Raw genomic sequence first — 18336 nt, 5'->3', positions numbered from 1 at the left:
ATTTCATTTTCAACATTTATCATACCTAGTATGCAAAAAAATTTGTGCAGAACAGACTTTTGGTAAAAATCTGTTGCAATCAGCATTGGCATCTGAAGGTTATTTGAAGGGCATGGCAGTAGAGTAACCAGGGGATAGAGGACTCTGAGAGACAAATTACAAGTGTCTTCAAGCAGCTTAAGCATTGTCCTAAATAAATAAAAATGTTCTACTAGACTTTTATTTTGTGGACTCAGAATTAGTACCAGTGAAGAAAAGATAATGGGCAATATATTTCCTTACAGTTAAATAAGACATTTATAAAAACATTATCTAGAGGTGGAATTGGCTACTTTATGATGTATTTGAGAGACTGTTGGAAAAGGTCTCAAACCAGGGCTGGACAGCTAGGTATGTGTTTTAGATGTTAAGATCACCAGAGCTTTAACTGACAGGATGGGTTGCATGAATTCACGTTATTCTTCCCTACTTTTCAATGAAAAAAAAAAAAAAACAGACAAATATGATGAGGGATCTTCACAAACTTCATAGAAAATGTCTATTAAAAAATAAAAACTATACATTTAAACTCTTCAGAGAAATTGAAAGGCAGGGCAATTTCCAAACTCCTTCTATGAAGCCAACATCACTTTAATTGCAAAACCAGAAAAAGATACAACAAAGAAAGAAAATTATTGACTCATATCCCCGATGAACAAAGATGCAGAAGTCTTCATACAATACTAGCTAATCGAATACAACAACACATCCAAAATATTATCCACCTGGACAAAGAGGGGTTTATCCCAGGGATACAGGGATGATGCAACACACGTAAAACAATAATCACGATAAATCACATTAACAAATTAAAGAATAAAAACCTATGATTTTATCAATAGATGCATGTGATAAAATACAACAACCTTTCATGATAAAAAACCTTAACCAAATTGGATATACAGAGGACTTACCAAAATAAAATCAAGGCAACATATGAGAAACCCACAGCCAGCATCATACTGAATGGGGGAAAGATGGAAGCGTGTCTACTAAGACCCAAAACCAGACAAGGATGCCAACTTTCACCATTAATTTTCAATACGGTTCATGAAGTATTAGCCATAGCCAATAGGGGAAAAAAGAAAAAAGAAATCAAATGGATACAAATTAGAAAGAGGAAAGTATTAATTATCCCTGTTTACAAATGCCATGACCCTTTAATAAGGGAATGAAAAAACTCCACTATTGGAGCTCTGTGGGGAGCAACTCGGACTAGACTAAGTTACTGGAATTAAGACTTATTCTATGCATCTGCTCTCCCACAATATGGCGCTGGGAGAGGAGAAAACAGCTTCTACACAGCTGCCTCCAGTTCAGCCAATAAACTGTAGGACTTGCTCCTGATTGGAGGAGAGCAGCGTACTCGGCGTGTGGGCAGCCGAGTTGGGATTGGTGGAAGAGGACTATAAAGGAGGAGAGAGACGGCATGCACCAGGAACATCTAAGGGGAACACCTGTGCAGCCCCCGAGAGAGCCGGCCGGCGGTGTGCCGCTCCCCTGCGGAAGTGGGGAAAGTGGCCAGGGGGAACCGCCCTTCCACGGAGGCGGAAGGGTCGGTAGCCAACCCGGGAAGAACCAGCAGCAAACCCGGGGAGGGCCGAGCAGACGAAAGAACAGCGCGGGGTTCTGTGTCGTTCCTCCACGAAGAGGGGGAGCGACATAATGGTGCCGTGACTTGGATGTGAAGCCTAGGCAGGGCTTAGTGTCGTTCCTCCACGAAGACGGGGAGCGACAGAGCTCCTACAAGAGCTTGGTAAAATTGGAGAATATAAAATAAACACAAAAATCAAAGCCTTTGTATACACAGACAATGCCATGGCTGACAAAGAACTTGTAATATTAATTCCATTCACAAGAGCTGCAAAAATGTAAATACCATGGAATAAATTTAACCAAGGAGGTAAAAAATCTCTAGAATGAAAATTATAAGCACTAAGGAAAGTAATAGATAAAGCTACAAAAAATGGAAAAAAATATTCCATGTTTGTGAATTGGAAGGATTAATATTAAAATGTCCCTACTATCAAAGAAATTTACAGGTTCAATACAAATCCTATTCCAAATACCAATGACATTCTTCTCAGATCTAGAAAAAAAAATAATCCACAAAGCCATATGGAAGTACAAGAAACCCTGAATAATTAGAGCAACTTAAACAGTAAAAACAATCTTGGAAGCATCACGCTACCAGATCAAAACAGCCTGATACTGGCACACAAATGGATATGTGAACCAATGGAACAGAATAGAAACCCCAGAAATGAGTCCAACATCTACAACCAACTAATCTTTGACAAACAAGCTAAAATCACTCCCTGGAAAAAGGTCAATCTCTTCAATAAATGATGTTGGGGAAATTGCATCTCTGTGTGCAGAAGTATGAAGAAAGAGCCCTACCTATACATCATACAAAACTCAAATCACAATGAATCAAGGACCTAAACCTAAGAATTGAATCCATCAAATTCCTAGAAGAAAATATTGGGGAAACACTTGAAGGCATTTGCATAGGCAAGGACTTCTTGGATAGACCCCAGAAGCATAGGCAGTAAAAGCAAAAATAGACAAATGGGATTTTTTTGAGCTAAAAGCTACTGCACAGTAAAGAAAACACTCAAAAAAGGAAGAAGCAACAGACTGTATTGTTGCAAAAAATATTTGCAAACATTATATCTGATAAAGGATTACTCTCCAGGATATATAAATATCTCAAGATACTCACCAACAACAAAGGAAACGATCCAGTTAAGAAATGGGCAAAGGGGGCTACATTGTTGTGTAGTGAGTTAAGCTGCTGCCTGCAGTGCGAGCATCCCATATGGGCACCAGTTCAAGTCCTGGATGCTCCAGTTCTGATCCAGTGTCCTGCTAATGCGCCTGTGAAAGCAGTGGAAAATGGCCAAAGTGCTTTCGTCCCTGCACCCACGTAGAGACCTGGAAGAAGCTCTGAGTTCCTGGCTTCAGCATGCCTCAGCCCTGGATGTTATGGCCATTTGAGGAGTGAAAACAGTAAATAAAAGATTCTCTGTTTCTCGCTCTCTCTTCTGTAACTCTGCCTTTCAAATAAATAAAATAAATATTTTTTAAAAAAAGAAATGGGCAAAGGACATGAACAGTCATTTTTCAAAGGCTGAAATACAAATGGACAACAGACATGTGAAAAATGCTCAGGATCACTAGCCAACTGGGAAATGCAAATAAAAACCTCAATGAAGTTTCTCCTACCCCAATTAGAATGGCCATCATCAAAAACCAAAAAATAGCAACCGTTGAAAAGGATGTGGAGAAAAAAGTACCTCAATACACTGTTGGTGGCATTGTAACTAGTAAAACCATTTTTTGTTGATGATATTCTGGAGATTCTGCATAAAATGGAAAATAGATCTTCCATATAATAGATCTTCTACTCCTGGAGATATACCCAAAGGAAATGAAATCAGCATATGAAAGAGTTATCTGTACTCCCATATTATAGCAGCTTGATTCACAATAACTAAGATTTAGAATCAACCCAGATTCCTTCACCTTATGACTAGATAAAGAAAATGTCGTACATTCACATGATAGAATATTACTCACTCATGAAAAGAATGAAATCATTTCTTTTGCAACAAAATAAATGTAACTGGAAACCATTATGTTTAGTGAAATAAGCCAGACTTCAAAATACAAATATCCTGTTTTCTCTGATTTCGTGTAGCTAAAATAAGGTTCCCAAAAAACTCTTAATGTATATCATGTGAAACTGACATCTTGTGATTGGATTGTTGTCTGTAACTCTTGTGTATACTGCTGCAGTACAGTTCTTTATCTAGTTTTTACTTACAGAGCTCTTTTTTATAGAAGCAATGAGCCTGTGATTATAAAGTAAACTGCAGGTATGTTATCACAAAAAAGTTAAAAGAAAAAAAAAAAAGGAAGGAGGAGGTAGAGAGGGATGGAGGGAGGAAAGTATGTTGTGTTCTTAGAATCGTATCCCTGAAATTCATGGAGAATCTGTTCTCTATATATTAATAAATAAAATGTAATGAAACATTAAGGAGTAAATAAATTAAAGATATAAAAAGGAAGAAAAATATATGCATGGATTTCAATATTTTTGCACAACTTACATTTTAATTCCATTTTCCCACTAACTTTTTGAAGTGGTGCACTGCATGTACAGGAAATGCATAATGTGCATTTTCTGTGAACTTTTTGATGACATCTTTCATATCTTTAATCAGAATCCATGTCATAGCCTATTGCAGCTATGATACTTTTTGATGAGTAAAATGTTGCCTGTCCCTGAGAATGGTAGGCAATGCGCAGCTCCCACTTCTGTAATCCTTGGCCCTAGGATCTGGGAGCAGTCTAACGGGTTCAGGGTTGCCCTGATCACCCACTTGTTCCTATTTAGTGACTAAACTATTCACACCTTTTCTGAAAGACTCATATCTCCATTAGGCATATGCAAACTGCTAATGTATTAACAATGTTTATCGTCTCCGGATGGAATAGTTCTTGGGACTACGCTAAAGTCAGTTCATAGCTGCTACTGGCTATTTTAGTAATTGGAACCTGGCAGCTGTGAGTTTGGGTCTCAGCCCAGCCACTTACTAGCTATATTAGAGTGGACATGTTATTTAATTCTGTGAACATCAGCTCTGTTATTTGTGAAATACACATAAGAAAAGATACTTCCACACAGAGCTGTCTTGCAGAGTAAATGAGATAATGCATGTGAGCAGCTTGGCACAGTACCTGGCACCACGTAAATGTTTAATAGTATTGTTTAATGCTATTGTAAATGATTGTTATTTTCTCAGTTCCCTTTGGGATAAATTCTAACGCTCCGTGCCTTGCCTTTTGCAGACATCGATGAATGTGCCTTAAAAACTCACACCTGTTGGAATGATTCTGCCTGCATCAACCTGGCAGGGGGCTTTGATTGCCTCTGCCCCTCTGGGCCCTCTTGCTCAGGTGACTGCCCCCATGAAGGAGGCCTGAAGCGCAACGGGCAGGTGTGGACCCTGAAAGAAGACAGATGTTCTGTTTGTTCCTGCAAGGTGAGGCTGAGGTGGTGAAGCGTACATTGTAACTGTTCTTTGTCTTCCTCCCCTGCTTCTCTACCTCCCTGCCTCTTTCCCCCTGGCTGTTGACTCATGGCTCTCCTGTAGTGTCTAAAAATTCTTCTTCTGTTCTAATTCTGCAGCTAATGATGATGCTGAGTGGCAGGAAACCTGCTTTGAATTGATTGTGCACTTAGTGAAAAGTGAGGGGTGGGGTTGAGATGAGACTACAGGGAAGGGAAAGCAGGACAAGCCAAAGTTAGTCCTCCCACTGAGAGCCTATGGTTCGTTTAAGGTTGGTTGGATGAGAGCTTTAACGAGCCCTTATCCCACACTTATCCGAAAGTGGTGATTAAAAGTGCTCTGCCTAAATTGATCACCTGTATGAAACTTTCTCATAATTGTGCTGACATTATCTAAAAAAGCAAGGCTCGCAGATGTGCTTCCATGGTAAGAGATAGATGGACTTTCATTCTAAAAAAAATGACAATGATACTACAAGGTCTCTTGGTAGTTGATGGCTGTTTTGTCATTCTCAGTTCTGGGCTATTCCTTATATTAAGGCATTTGGAAGTGAGTTTAGTGCTTATGAAAATAAAATTCTGTCTTTGTTTTGCTTTATGCTTTGCAAAATTGCCCTATTAAAGTGTTTGATTTCCCTGTGCTTTATTTCTTCTTTTGTTGATCTTGCCTATTTATTTTCCTTTGAAATTGTCTTACTATAGCTCTCGTCTTGTATTTCTATGTCTGTTGGAATGGGACTATTTAATCTCGGACTTTATGGACATGGGAACCAAGAGAAATCACTTACTTAGTAGCCTGTTAGCCAGCTCTCCTGATAAATTCCCAGTGTGCTACCTGGAAAATAAAATCTGAAATGAGCCTTACGAAATCATCTAATTCATCTCCCTGTCTTGAAGTCTCCTATACCTCAACAGATTCAGGGGTACCTGCTTTGGAATGCTGCGTTACCAAGTGCTAATTTCATGGTCCCATAACACTTGGTTTTCCCTTCAAATGCAAGCTGAGTTCCCTAAACTAAAACTTAGGTTTATTTCTCCTATTTATTGAGCACTTGATGTATTTAAAGTTCCCTATAACTTAAAAAGAGCATCTCATTTAATTTTTTCAGCAAAACTTTGAAAGACTGAGAAACTGAATTACTGAAGGACCAACTTTCCATAAATATTCAATATATAAATGTCTAACCTCCAACTTAGATATTTATACTTTATATGGGGGCTTGTTCCAAAGATCATTTGGAGTTTTCCCATTCATTGCACAGATTCCCAGAGGTTGTGGAGATGGAGGAGGACCTGGTTTTAGGAGCTGGATTAAGAACCCTGAGTCGAATTCTCTAAGTCATTTTCATAAGTTGAACTATTTGTTATATTCCTTGTTTTATTTATTTGGAATTGTAAGTGTTCTATTCCAATTTGATGAGAAAGATCTCCATTACATAAGCATCCAAATGCAAAGCTATAATGGCAACATCTTGGGGACCAGAAAATAAAATCAAAGTTGAGGTATAAAGTTCTACCTTTTCAATCATATCCTTGGTGTTCCAAATTCAAATAAAACCAAATCACACAATGGCATGATAACACAATCCCAAAGAGGGTCACGGTTCACTGTTGAAAGGAGCAATGGTATTTTTAAAGGCCTCTTTCCCCTCTTGAAAGTCAATATAGCACTACTTGTGTTCTATGTCTATTGAAAAAGAAAGCTTGAAATGTATCAACAGATAAATGGAGTTCAAGGTTAAAGCTAGGTCACCACAAATGGATTTGGGCTTTTGTTTAGGTTCTGTGTACTTAGGAGTAGCAAATGTTTTGTGCATCTTTAGACCACTTAGCTGATTAGGCACAGAAAGATTGCTGAACTTTTTAGAGTATGTGTTCTTCCAGTATTATCCAGGCCTCAGAAATTTACAGAAAAATGGTTACATCTGTGGGCTTGATCCCTAAACCTTAGTTAGAGCCCAGCTTCTTAGCATAGATACCTATCTGTGGGTCTTCCAAGCATGAGTTTGTCCAGGCCTTAGAAAGAAGTCTTTGTTTTCTACTGTGCTACTTGGTAAGGTATGGAGATGCCTGATATATTTGTTTCTAGGAAATACAACATTTTGATATAAGGAGCTATGTTTTTGTTGGATATCAGAGGTAGAGAGGAAAATTGATACACAAACAATTAACTGTCACACTGTGATTGATTCATGAATAATTTTCTATACAAAGTAAAATCTTTATTCGGTGAAAATACAAAGGGGACAGGGAAAGGTGACACAGAAAGGATGAACTTTGAACGGGCACTAAATGGATTAGAAGTTTAGTCAAGTACTGATATGGCGGGAAGGGAATCCCAAACAGAAACAACTGCATGAGCAATGTTGCTGAAGGATAAGAACGAGAAAAGTATGGGAAGGGTATAGTCCATCATGGCCTGGAGTTATAAAGGTTGGAGAAAGACCAAGGACATGGAATTTAGACTTCATCCTCTGGACAGTAAGAGGTCATGAGAGATTTTACATTTGGGATTGGTATGGCCCAATTAAGTTCAGATTTACAGCATGATGATGGATGACCTGAGGAGACAGAAGCTAACTGAAGAAAGAACACTTAGGCTGAGGCAAAAGGTCAGGGTATTGAGGATGAGAACCTAAAAGAGAAATATAGAAGTAGCATCACATGGGAGAAATGACAGAAATAAAATTGTGCATCCTGATAGCTGGCTGTGCCAGGCACAGCTTTTCTTAGCTGTCTTCCCTGTTCTGTGAACTGTGACAGGAAGCTCCAGAGTGGTATGTCTGGGACTTAGCCACCCACATTCCTGGACACAGTCCATCTACCACCAGCAAAAGAGTGAGCCAGGGTTTGCAAGTTGATCTCTAATTCACTTGAAGTTAACTTCTACTACATCTGCAACAATACCTACAACTATAGCCCTGCCTTATTTGTCAGTCACAGTCTGAAAATATTACATGGAAAATTATAGTGATAAAACTTCACAGTTTTTATTTCATGGCACTGTGGCGTAGTAGGTTAAGCTTCTGCCTGTGGCACAGGCATCTCATATAGGTAACAGTTCAAGTCCTGGCTGCTCCTTTTCCAATCCATATGTCTGCTAATGGCCTGAGAAAGCAGTAGAAAATGGCCCAAGTGCTTGGGCTCCTGCACCCACATGGGAGACCCAGAAGAAACTCCTGGCTCCTGGTTTCAGATCAGCCCAGCTCGGGCTGTTGCAGCCAACTGGGAAGTGAACTAGAGGATGGAAGATTTCTCTATCTCTTCCTTTCTCTCTCTCTCTGTAAGACAGAGGTTCCATCTACTCGTTCAGTCCACAAGTGCCCACAACAACTGAGCTGGGCTAGGATGAAGCTCTGCTTTCCTAACTCTCAATTGATGGAATTATGTTATTTCTTTATAAGTGGTTTTGACACTTTTGCTGGCCTCAGAATTACCTGTGTTGCTTGTGAATCTTTGATTACAGGCTCTACCACCAGAGTTTTGGGGCTAGTAGTTCTAGGGTGGGCCATAAGAGTTTGCATGTCTAACTAGTTCCCAAGAGATGTAAATGTTGTTGGTTTGAAGACTATCTTTGGGGAGCTATTTCCCGAAGATACCTTTTGATTATAATTTAACAGAAATAATTTTCTACCTTTCGGCGTCCTCATAGCAGGTATCATAGTGGGAAATTGCTAAGATTGAAAATTTATGTATTTATTTAAAACTCAGAGTTTCAAACAGAGAGGGACACACAGAAAAAAAGAAGGAGCGAGAGAGAAACTGAGAGAGACCTTCCATCTGCTGGTGTACTCCCCAAATAACAGCAATGGCCAGCACTGAGTCAAGCTAAAGCCAGGATCTAGGAACTTCATCAGGGTCTCCCACTTGGGTACAGGGGCCCAAATACTTGGGCAATCTTCCTCTGCTCTTTCCAGGCCATTGGCAAGAAGCTGGATTGCAAGTGGAACAGTGTGCATATGGGATGCCAGTGTCATGGTCAGTGGCTTTATCCACTACACAACAAAATCAGCTCCAAAATTAATATTTTCTAAAAGGACTGGTTATGACAGCTCAATAAATTTCTCAATGAGAAGGTAGAATAAGTGAGTCTACAGTACTTCTTACTTTGTAGTTTATATCAGAGATCAGCAGACATTTTCTGTAAAAGATCAAACATTTTCCATTTGAATGCTGTCCCAAATGTGTGCCTCTACCATTGTAGTAAGAAGCATGTAAATTAACCAGAGATCCTGTGTTCTAATAAGATTTTATTTATAGGTGAGGTGTTAGAATGAATCTGGACAGTGGACATCAGTCAGCTAATTCCTGGTCTATATTATTCAATTTATACAAATAACATTACTTAAGTCCACTTCCTTGATTTGAAAGTTTTGAAACTTTATGGCAGAAAAAATTGTGATCATTCCATCTGGAGTAAATATATCAGTGAATCAATTACTCATTAATAAATGGTGTAATTTGTAAAATTTGTAATAGAAAACCTATAATTTCCCATGGCATAATAAGAATAAATTTAGTTTATTTACTTGAAACTGTATGCCCTAGGTTTTCACAATTTAGAAACAATTTGAATATCATAATAATTATTTACAAGTTAACTTACTTTGTAAAAGTGCATAAAAGCATTTAATTCTGTGGCAGAATGCTGGGAAAAATGTATCTGTCATTTTAATAGAGATTTTTCTGACTGCCCTAGTTAGGATAGAGGTAAAGCCTTAGGAATAGCCCTACAGAAGTGTGACAGGATGGGGTTTACTCTCCCTTAGTGGGCTCCATTCTCTTTCCAAAATTGGTTTCAAGTGTGATTATATTCTGTGAGGTGAGGTTTCATAATATCATTCTCATTGAATTAATGGAGCCACATGTGAAATGTTCATTATTAAAAATTATTTTCTTGGCAGTTAACTTGTCATTCGAAACCAGAGGAGCATACTCATTGTTCTGAAACATGTTGGAAGCTAAGAGGGGCTTATTTGGCATTTTCACATACTTGATAAAATATAAACCTGTTTTATTTTACAATAACCATGGAGCCTATCCATTTATTCTTATTACTGCTTTCAGTTAGCGCATGGGAAGGAACCTGGCATTTTGATTGTGTCTCATTGCCAGTACAATAACCTCTTCTAAAAGAAATTTTCCTTTTGTTTCATGCTAGTCATAGACTTGGCCATATTGGTTCCTGGACTTGATCCTTCTATATTTGGGGAGAGTAATATTGCGTCATTGGAAGCTGATCTGATCAAATTGTTCAATGTTGTAGCTATAATTACTTTCCATGGCTTCTGCTGATTAAAATAAATGCCCAGGGGCTGGTGCTTTGGCATGTCAGGTAAAGCCGCTGCCTTCAGTGCCGGCATCCCATATGGGTGCAAGTTTGCGACCCAGCTGTTCCACTTCTGATCCAGCTCTCTGCTATGGCCTAGGAAGGCAGTAGAGATGGCCTGAGTTTGGGCCCCTGCACCCGCATGGGAGACCCGGAGGAGGCTCCTGGCTCCTTGCTCCTGGCTTTGGATTGGCGCAACTCTGACCTTTGTGGCCATTTGGGGAGTGAAGCAGCAGATGGAAGACCTCTCTCTCTCTCTCTCTCTCTCTCTCTCTCTCTCCCTGCCTCTTCTTCTCTTTGTGTAACTCTGACTTTCAAGTAAAATAAATAAATCTTTAAAACAAATAAAATAAATGCCCAAGGTGACATTTAGAGCTATGCTTATACAATTGACATATATTAGTGAGTTAAAATAATAATGTGTGGACTGTAAACCAAAGGCCTATTCTTAAATGATTGCTAAGGACTGGACATTTCTTTGTCTAGAGAAACTGAATTCTCTGACTCAATTCACCTACTTTCAGTTATTTTCTCTGTGTATAGACACATGGGTACATGCATACACATGCAAGTGTGTTTATAGTCTTTCATCTCTTGGGGAACACTGTGGTTTCATGTCATTCCTTATTAATAATAAAGCCTATACATGCAATTTATAGGAAAGCAGTTATCAACCTCTTGTTATTAAATATGTAACCAGTATAAATTTATAAATTTATAAGAATCTGTATGGTGTAATTCCTGTGGTGTGGCTCTCTCATCATTTCCCTAACAGTGAAACCTTATTATCCTCATTTCTGAACAGGATGGGAAGATTTTCTGCCGACGGACAGCTTGTGATTGCCAAAATCCAAGTGTTGACCTTTTCTGTTGCCCGGAGTGTGACACCAGGGTCACAAGTCAATGTTTAGATCAAAATGGACACAAGCTCTATCGAAGTGGAGACAATTGGACCCACAGCTGCCAGCAGTGTCGGTGTCTGGTATGTCAGCTTTCACTGGAAGATGTTGTCCCTTTACTCTGGGAGGGGTTGCAAGCTGAGTTGCCCATGGGTTCTAGTTTCCAGCTGCTTATAAAACCATGTATACAACTGTGGGGCCTGTGAACGACTAAGTGGCATAAGTTCCACCTAAACACATTTGGATTCTGTTGAAAATACTGTGTACGACACAAAGAACATATTTTTGGAACAGATTTGGCCCAGTGATCTTGGTTTATAGCTGCTTGGTTTATATCTTTAGGATATCCAGACCAAGAAAAATCCTGTAAGGCAGAAAGTTTTTTTTAATTTTTATTTTTTTAAAGAATTTATTTATTCATTTGAGAGGTAGAGTTACATACAGTGAGAGGGAGCGACAGAAAGTAAGGTCTTCAGTTGGTTCACTCCCCAAATGTCCACAACAGCCAGAGCTGCGCCGATCTGAAGCCAGGAGCCAGGTGCTTCTTCCTGGTCTCCCATGTGGGTGCAGGGACCCAAGGACTTGGGCCATCTTCTACTGCTTTCCCAGGCCACAGCAGAGAGCAGGATTGGAAGAGGAGCAGCTGAGACTAGAACCCACACCCATATGGGATGTGCGTGCCACAGGCAGAGGGTTAACCTACTGCACCATGGCGCCGGTTCCCAGGCAGAAGGTTTTTAAAGTCTTGAATGGTACTTGTGGTCCTTATAGCATTTATTTGTTGTGACACAGCCATTAATAATTTCAATATGTGAGATAACAAAGTCTAGTGATATCAGAGACTAGATATTGGAGTCCTAGAATCCAATATGTGTTCCTGATGTGTTAGCTGTCTGTGTGGTTACCCTGGGCAAGTCCTGGCATTTCACTGATCATTCTTTTCCTCAACTGTACATGGCTGTCTAAGTATCTATTTCATGATACAGTTAGGAAAACTAGAGAACATACATAAAGGACAAGTATGGTACTTGGCACTCAGAAGGTATTTAGTGCATGGTAATTATTATTGTTAATATTTTTACCTTTAAAATCTGTTTCAGATTCTGTGTGTAGAAAAAAAAGTTTTTTTTTTTTTTTCTGGATAATGATATAATGATACTAATAGCGTTGCCAGATTTGAGAAATTTCAGAGAAAGGCTTGGTTTCTGAACCTCATTTGTTCTGTTTCAAATTATACAGAAATTTCTGAGAATTGGAAGACCTTTTAAGACACATTATGATAGTGAATGTGATATTCCATCTATAAGGATGTTACAACTCTGGAACATTCTACCTGTATCAGCTTTTAATGGAAACTCTCAGCTGTGTGTTCATAGTTTAGCAGCTGTTGAAATTAATTATTTAGTCTATCCGTACTACATGAAAATATTTGGAGGAATAGTTTCTAAATTTCCTTCTGATTTTTGAAATCTCCACATGAATGTACAGTTAATTATAATAGAATACATCATTCTTAATCATTCCTTAATACTGAGGACAATAACCCAGATCAAATAAAATTATAGTGGTCTTTTCAAATTCCCATCCAAGGACAAAAAATCCAACATAACTATTGGTTCACTTTCCTTTTTAGCCTATAATGTTGCATTTATTTTTGTCGCGAGGCCGGTCATTAAGTAGTCAGAAGAGCTGGTACTCACTTTGTACATGAAATTTTCATAGGAAGAATTTCAAAAATGCATATTCCGTATCCATCCTCTTAAGGGAAAACCGAAGTCATTTGACATAATACTTAAGAACTACTAGGGATCAAATTGGGCTTGCCTGTGCAAGCCTCTGTAGGACATAATGGTAAGCAAGATAGACAGTGTCTATACCTGCACAAATCCTTGTGGCATGACGTCACAGTTAAACAAGAGTTACAATAAGTTATAATGAGTGTCATGGTAGCAGAAGGATTGCACAAAGATTTCGACTATGGTGAGCTTAATGGAGCTACAGATTTCAGATACAGAGACATGTAGAGACTATTTGAACCATAATTAGAAAGTTCACTAGTCACACTTTGCATTCAAAAACCACTCTGAAATGATTCTCCTGGTTATGCTCCATCTCAGCTTTGAATCCAAAGCTAGAAACTCAGCTTATAATGGCGAATATCATAATGGTTCAGGTTTTGCATTTAACCTTATGAAAAATTAGTTTCTCTTTAAATACTAGCCAATACATTTCCATCTACTTGTTTTATTAGCAATTATTGACCGAAATTTTACTAAGCATCAGGGAGAGAAACAAGCTCAAAGCCTTCAAGCTCAGAACCTAATGTGGAATTGTATTGAGAACCATGATATGCTCATATGTATCCTGATAAAAGTAATATAGACTGTGCTTAGCACACAAGAAGCTGACCCCTTTCTATGGATTGTAGTATAAGTGGTCAGCAAAACATGACCCAAAAATAATGATATTAGTAGTAGATCTTCAAGGAAGAACATTGCACTGATAATAGTGCTAGCTAGAAACATTCACTATAAAGAATTATGAAAATTAGTGTGCTACTTTTCACACTATTGGACTAAAAGTGTGCATAGAACAGTGATGAGGCACTTCTGGCTCTTTTTCTACAGGACGGAGAGGTAGATTGTTGGCCACTCTCTTGCCCCAATTTGAGCTGTGAGTACACAGCCGTTTTAGAAGGGGAGTGTTGTCCCCGCTGTGTCAGCGATCCCTGCCTGGCTGATAACATCACATATGACATCAGAAAAACTTGCCTGGACAGCTACGGCGTTTCAAGGCTCAGCGGCTCAGTGTGGACAATGGCTGGATCTCCGTGCACAACCTGTAAATGCAAGGTAAATGGATGTCCTGAAGACATTCAGGCTTTGAACAATTACCAGGGAGTACTTGCAGGAGGTCCACTCCTGGTGTTTCATGATGCACTCGTTCCATGGTACCTAGTGGGAGGTTAATATGTCTAAGTGTATCATAGCTGCATCTTGTATAAAGGCAAATTCCAAATGAACATGCAATAAAGTAATCTCTCTTGCCTTTAAGCTCTAGATTTTTTAACAATTGATTCTAAGCCCTTATGGCTGATCTAAGTTATTATAACCTTCATATAAGAAAGGCAGGGGGCATGGGAGGAAAAGAGCTTTACTACCTTATCTTCTAGAGAATTTTATAAGGTCTTTCATGAAATTGTTAATTTAGGAAGAGAATGCTTGATTAAATTGTTTGCTTTAATCACCAGAGTGCTGACGTGGGAACCTGCAGTTCTTGCTGCAGCATTGATTGTCAGTATTTCCTTTTTCTTCTGGAGGAGGTGCCATGAGACATCCTTATATTTTTTAAAGATTAAAAAACCAACCCCTCCTTCTCTTTAAAGCTCATGAAGAGCTGTGACTATATAAAAAAAAAAAATTTATAATGAAAAAAAAAAAAAGAGCTGTGACTATAGCCAATTTGAATTGTTAGTCTCTTGAAATCACTGCCAAAACATCTGTTTAAGATTCCCACAATTAAGCATGTTAAAAATACTAGTCTACTTGGTCCCGTCAAATCCTGGCTCAGCTTCAGGCATCAGTGGAAGTTTACCAACTTGCCTCTTCATGCTGCTATAAGTGTGAATGCATTTCTCTTCCCTGGAAACTACTACCTTCACACATAGCCCCAAAAGCAAAAGAATATATCAGACTTCATATAGCAAAACATCCATGGTCCCATCTGTATATTTACCATAGAAAAATCAGTGATCAAGAGACATGGACAAATGTGTTATTTAATTTTATTTCTTTGATTTCAGCTTTGAGATTCATTGAGGGGAATTATAAGGGCATATTTACATTAATGTGTGAAATTTATTTTTAATGAATTTCCAAGTATTTATACATCTGAATGTTCACCTTTTCCTTCATGGCTACTAGAAGCGATTATATTTTTCCTTAATACACATATATTTCTGGAACTCATTTTGGGTTTCTTTCAGACTCGTGGTACTTTTGATTAGCTTTTTAAGTGGCAAACTGTTGTCTTTCAGAAATTTATTTTTGGAAAATATCCTATTTTCAGTAAGTCTGAAAATGTGAGGCACACAGGGAGGAAATTTGGAACACCAGGGAAGTTTTTATAGAACTTACATGCAGACAAGGGATATGATGGCACTGTTAGCAGAGACTAGCAGTTTTCACTGAGGGAATGTGGGTAGTCTATCGGGGATCCCGTCCCTTCTGTACCTGTTCTAGCATTTTTCCAGCCTTTTTTCTAGTCATCATTCTATCGCATTCCTGGAACTTGTCTCAACTTACAGAAGGTCATTTTGAACATAAAAATTGGAGACTGATAATCGCTTTATAGTCTATGTCTCAATTGGCTAACACTTGTTTCTTTAATATACAGAATGGGAGAGTCTGCTGTTCTGTGGACTTGGAATGTCTTCCAAATAATTGAAGTATTTCAGATGGGATCATCATAGGAGAAAAATGGACAAAATGACCATCTAACATCAAGAAGAATAGGAGTTGGTGTTTTGTTTTTTTGTTTTTTTTTTTAACCACAGATTATTACCAAAGTCTCCATCTGAGAAAGATGTTTGGAGGTTGCCTTTTGGACCTGCCACTTTGCTCATTCTTGCTAACCTAGTCTAGGTGACCTAAAGTGCAGTGCATTTAATTCTATGGTTATTAAAAGAGTTCCGTGTTGTAAATCATATGTTCCCCAATCAGACCATTTGCAAATCATTCAAATGATCCCATGGTAAATGTAGATGTATTTTTGGTTTATTTTGTGTACTAACACATAGAGACTTGGCACCTTTTATTTATTTATTTTCTTGATTTTTGAATCAAATTCTAAAAATAAAGTTGCCTGTTGTGATTTTGTCCCATCTACTGCATAATTAGTATTGACATTCCTGTGAATTGTATTTTTGAATACAATATATGTGTGTGGAGTCTAATTGCCTTTTATATTTCAAACTGCTGACCATTCTTAACTGCCAATTCATGTAGCCTAAAGAGACTGGAGAAAATTATGATACGTTGAATTGGGAAAAAGATAACATACATAATCAAATAATTGTTTTTAAAAGTCTTCTTTGATCCTTCATGAAGAAGAAGAAGAAGAAGAGGAGGAGGAAGAGGAAGAGGAGGAGGAGGAGGAGGAGGAGGAGAAAAGAAAAAAAGAAACAAGAAAGAGTTAAGTAGAATTTAGTAGCAGCAGTGCGTAAAGCACTTTTTTGAATTGAAAGCAAATTATCTTTGTATCAATTTATATATCATTTGATAACTAACAAAGCACTTTATCAGTTTTTAATACAAACTTCCATCATAGTAGAGGTAAATAATTACCATCCCTTCATTACAGAAGTGTGAATTAAGGAATCTAGTCAACCAATGTGTTCTCAGAGCTACTTGATTTATACCACATGGGACTTGGACACCAAGTCTTCTAATTCCTGACCATTCCTATTTTCCACTAAATTGTGTTGCTTCTCATATAGGTGAAGGTAACACCTGTAAACTTGTGTATAAGTTAAAAGTTATTTTAACAGTCAATGTTTCCATTGTAGGCTCTACATATTTTTAATAGTTGGAAGTTAAGTTATACAAAATGAACAAAATATGTAAATGATATTCATCCTAAGGTTGTATTTTCAGGCAAATCACAACTTATTTGGAATTAAATTGGTTCATGGATTTTGGTTCAATTCCTCAAAATAAGAGAGATCTAATTCATTAAGTTTGTATTGATAAAAGTAATATTTAAATACCAAATAGTAGAATTAGTAATTTAGAATTATAGTCCCAGATCAGTTATTATTGTTACTGTCTCAAAGAAAATGATCCACAATATTTTTTGTAAAAATGAACTTACTACATGAAATTAATTTTATGTGCTGAAATATGATAACAGCAGTTATCTCTGACAAAGACTAATAAAATGTGGTACATTAGAATGCATGAAACCATGGAGTGGAGAATTTGAAAATTAGCCTTTTGAAAATATTTATGATAGTTCCATTTTTAAAAATTTCCAATTTTCATTGGAAAAACAGGCATTTACAATAGTCATTGGTGATTGTGTATGTCTGAAATTGGTAAGTTACGGACTCTGGTATGAAATTCAACTCTTTTTGTGTGTGTGCCTTTTTTATTGGGACACAGCAGGCCCATTCATTTACATGCTGTTTACTGATATAGATAGAATGACATTGTTGAGTAGTTCTCACAGATGCCATATAACTTACAAAGCCAAAAATATTAACATCTTTGCCAAGCTCTGGTATAGATAATGACTGAATACTGATGTGCATTTTAGAAAGGTGTTTCCATTATTTTTCCAAAGGGTTATCAAAAGTCAACAGTTTTAGTTGAATTTGTGTATGCTCCTACTATACTGCAGTGTCATTGGCATTGGTGGCTCTTCATAAGACACCCAAAGTTTACAAATACAATCATGAGACTCAATATTTTCTTTCTCATTTGAGATCTGATGGGATAAATTTAATCTGAACTAACTTAATGAAATATGTAATTGATATCCAGTACTATAATTTTAGGCAATGCCAGACATTCTCAGTAAAGGATTCACTCTCTATAAAAATGTTGAGGACATTTAATCATTTAAAAATTAACGAGTACTTTATATGTAAGGTACTCTGCTAAGTTTTCATGGAAAAATAAAGAGGATGAATAAAAAAGAGTCTTTTTAAGAGAATCATTTTATGGTCCTTTAGAACATGCTAACAATGTTCAAACACATTAGGGGAGCCTACTGAAATAAGTTATGGCCTGAAAAACTTGAACCAGTAATTGAAGAAAGAGTTACTTTGAAATAACCTGGTAAATTTCTTGATAGAATTTTCCTAACTTCCATGTCATGTTTGCAGTGTCAAAAGCATACCTGTTTAATGACTCAAAACAGTATTTGACAAATCTATTTCCTTATAGACAACAGGCATTGTCTGAATCATCACACAGGTAAAGATGCTGGCA

The 18336-nt window shown here is 37.6% G+C and overlaps 1 protein-coding gene across 3 annotated transcripts in view; it reads left to right on the top strand.

Moving 5' to 3' along the window:
- NELL1 (neural EGFL like 1) overlaps positions 1-16230 on the top strand; it is a 1048233-nt gene extending 1032003 nt beyond the window's left edge. For all 3 annotated transcript variants that reach the window (XM_002708986.5, XM_002708985.5, XM_051825007.2), the window contains 4 exons: positions 4897-5090; positions 11251-11427; positions 13972-14196; positions 15740-16230. In XM_002708986.5, the coding sequence (XP_002709032.3) occupies positions 4897-5090; positions 11251-11427; positions 13972-14196; positions 15740-15790 (647 nt within the window). In that variant the 3' untranslated portion in view covers positions 15791-16230. The remainder of the gene's footprint in view (positions 1-4896; positions 5091-11250; positions 11428-13971; positions 14197-15739) is intronic.
- The last annotated feature ends 2106 nt before the right edge of the window (positions 16231-18336 follow it).

This window comes from Oryctolagus cuniculus, chromosome 1 (assembly GCF_964237555.1).
Source record: "Oryctolagus cuniculus chromosome 1, mOryCun1.1, whole genome shotgun sequence".
NCBI classification, from domain to species: Eukaryota; Metazoa; Chordata; class Mammalia; order Lagomorpha; family Leporidae; genus Oryctolagus; species Oryctolagus cuniculus.
This window is presented reverse-complemented; position numbering and strand designations above follow the sequence as displayed.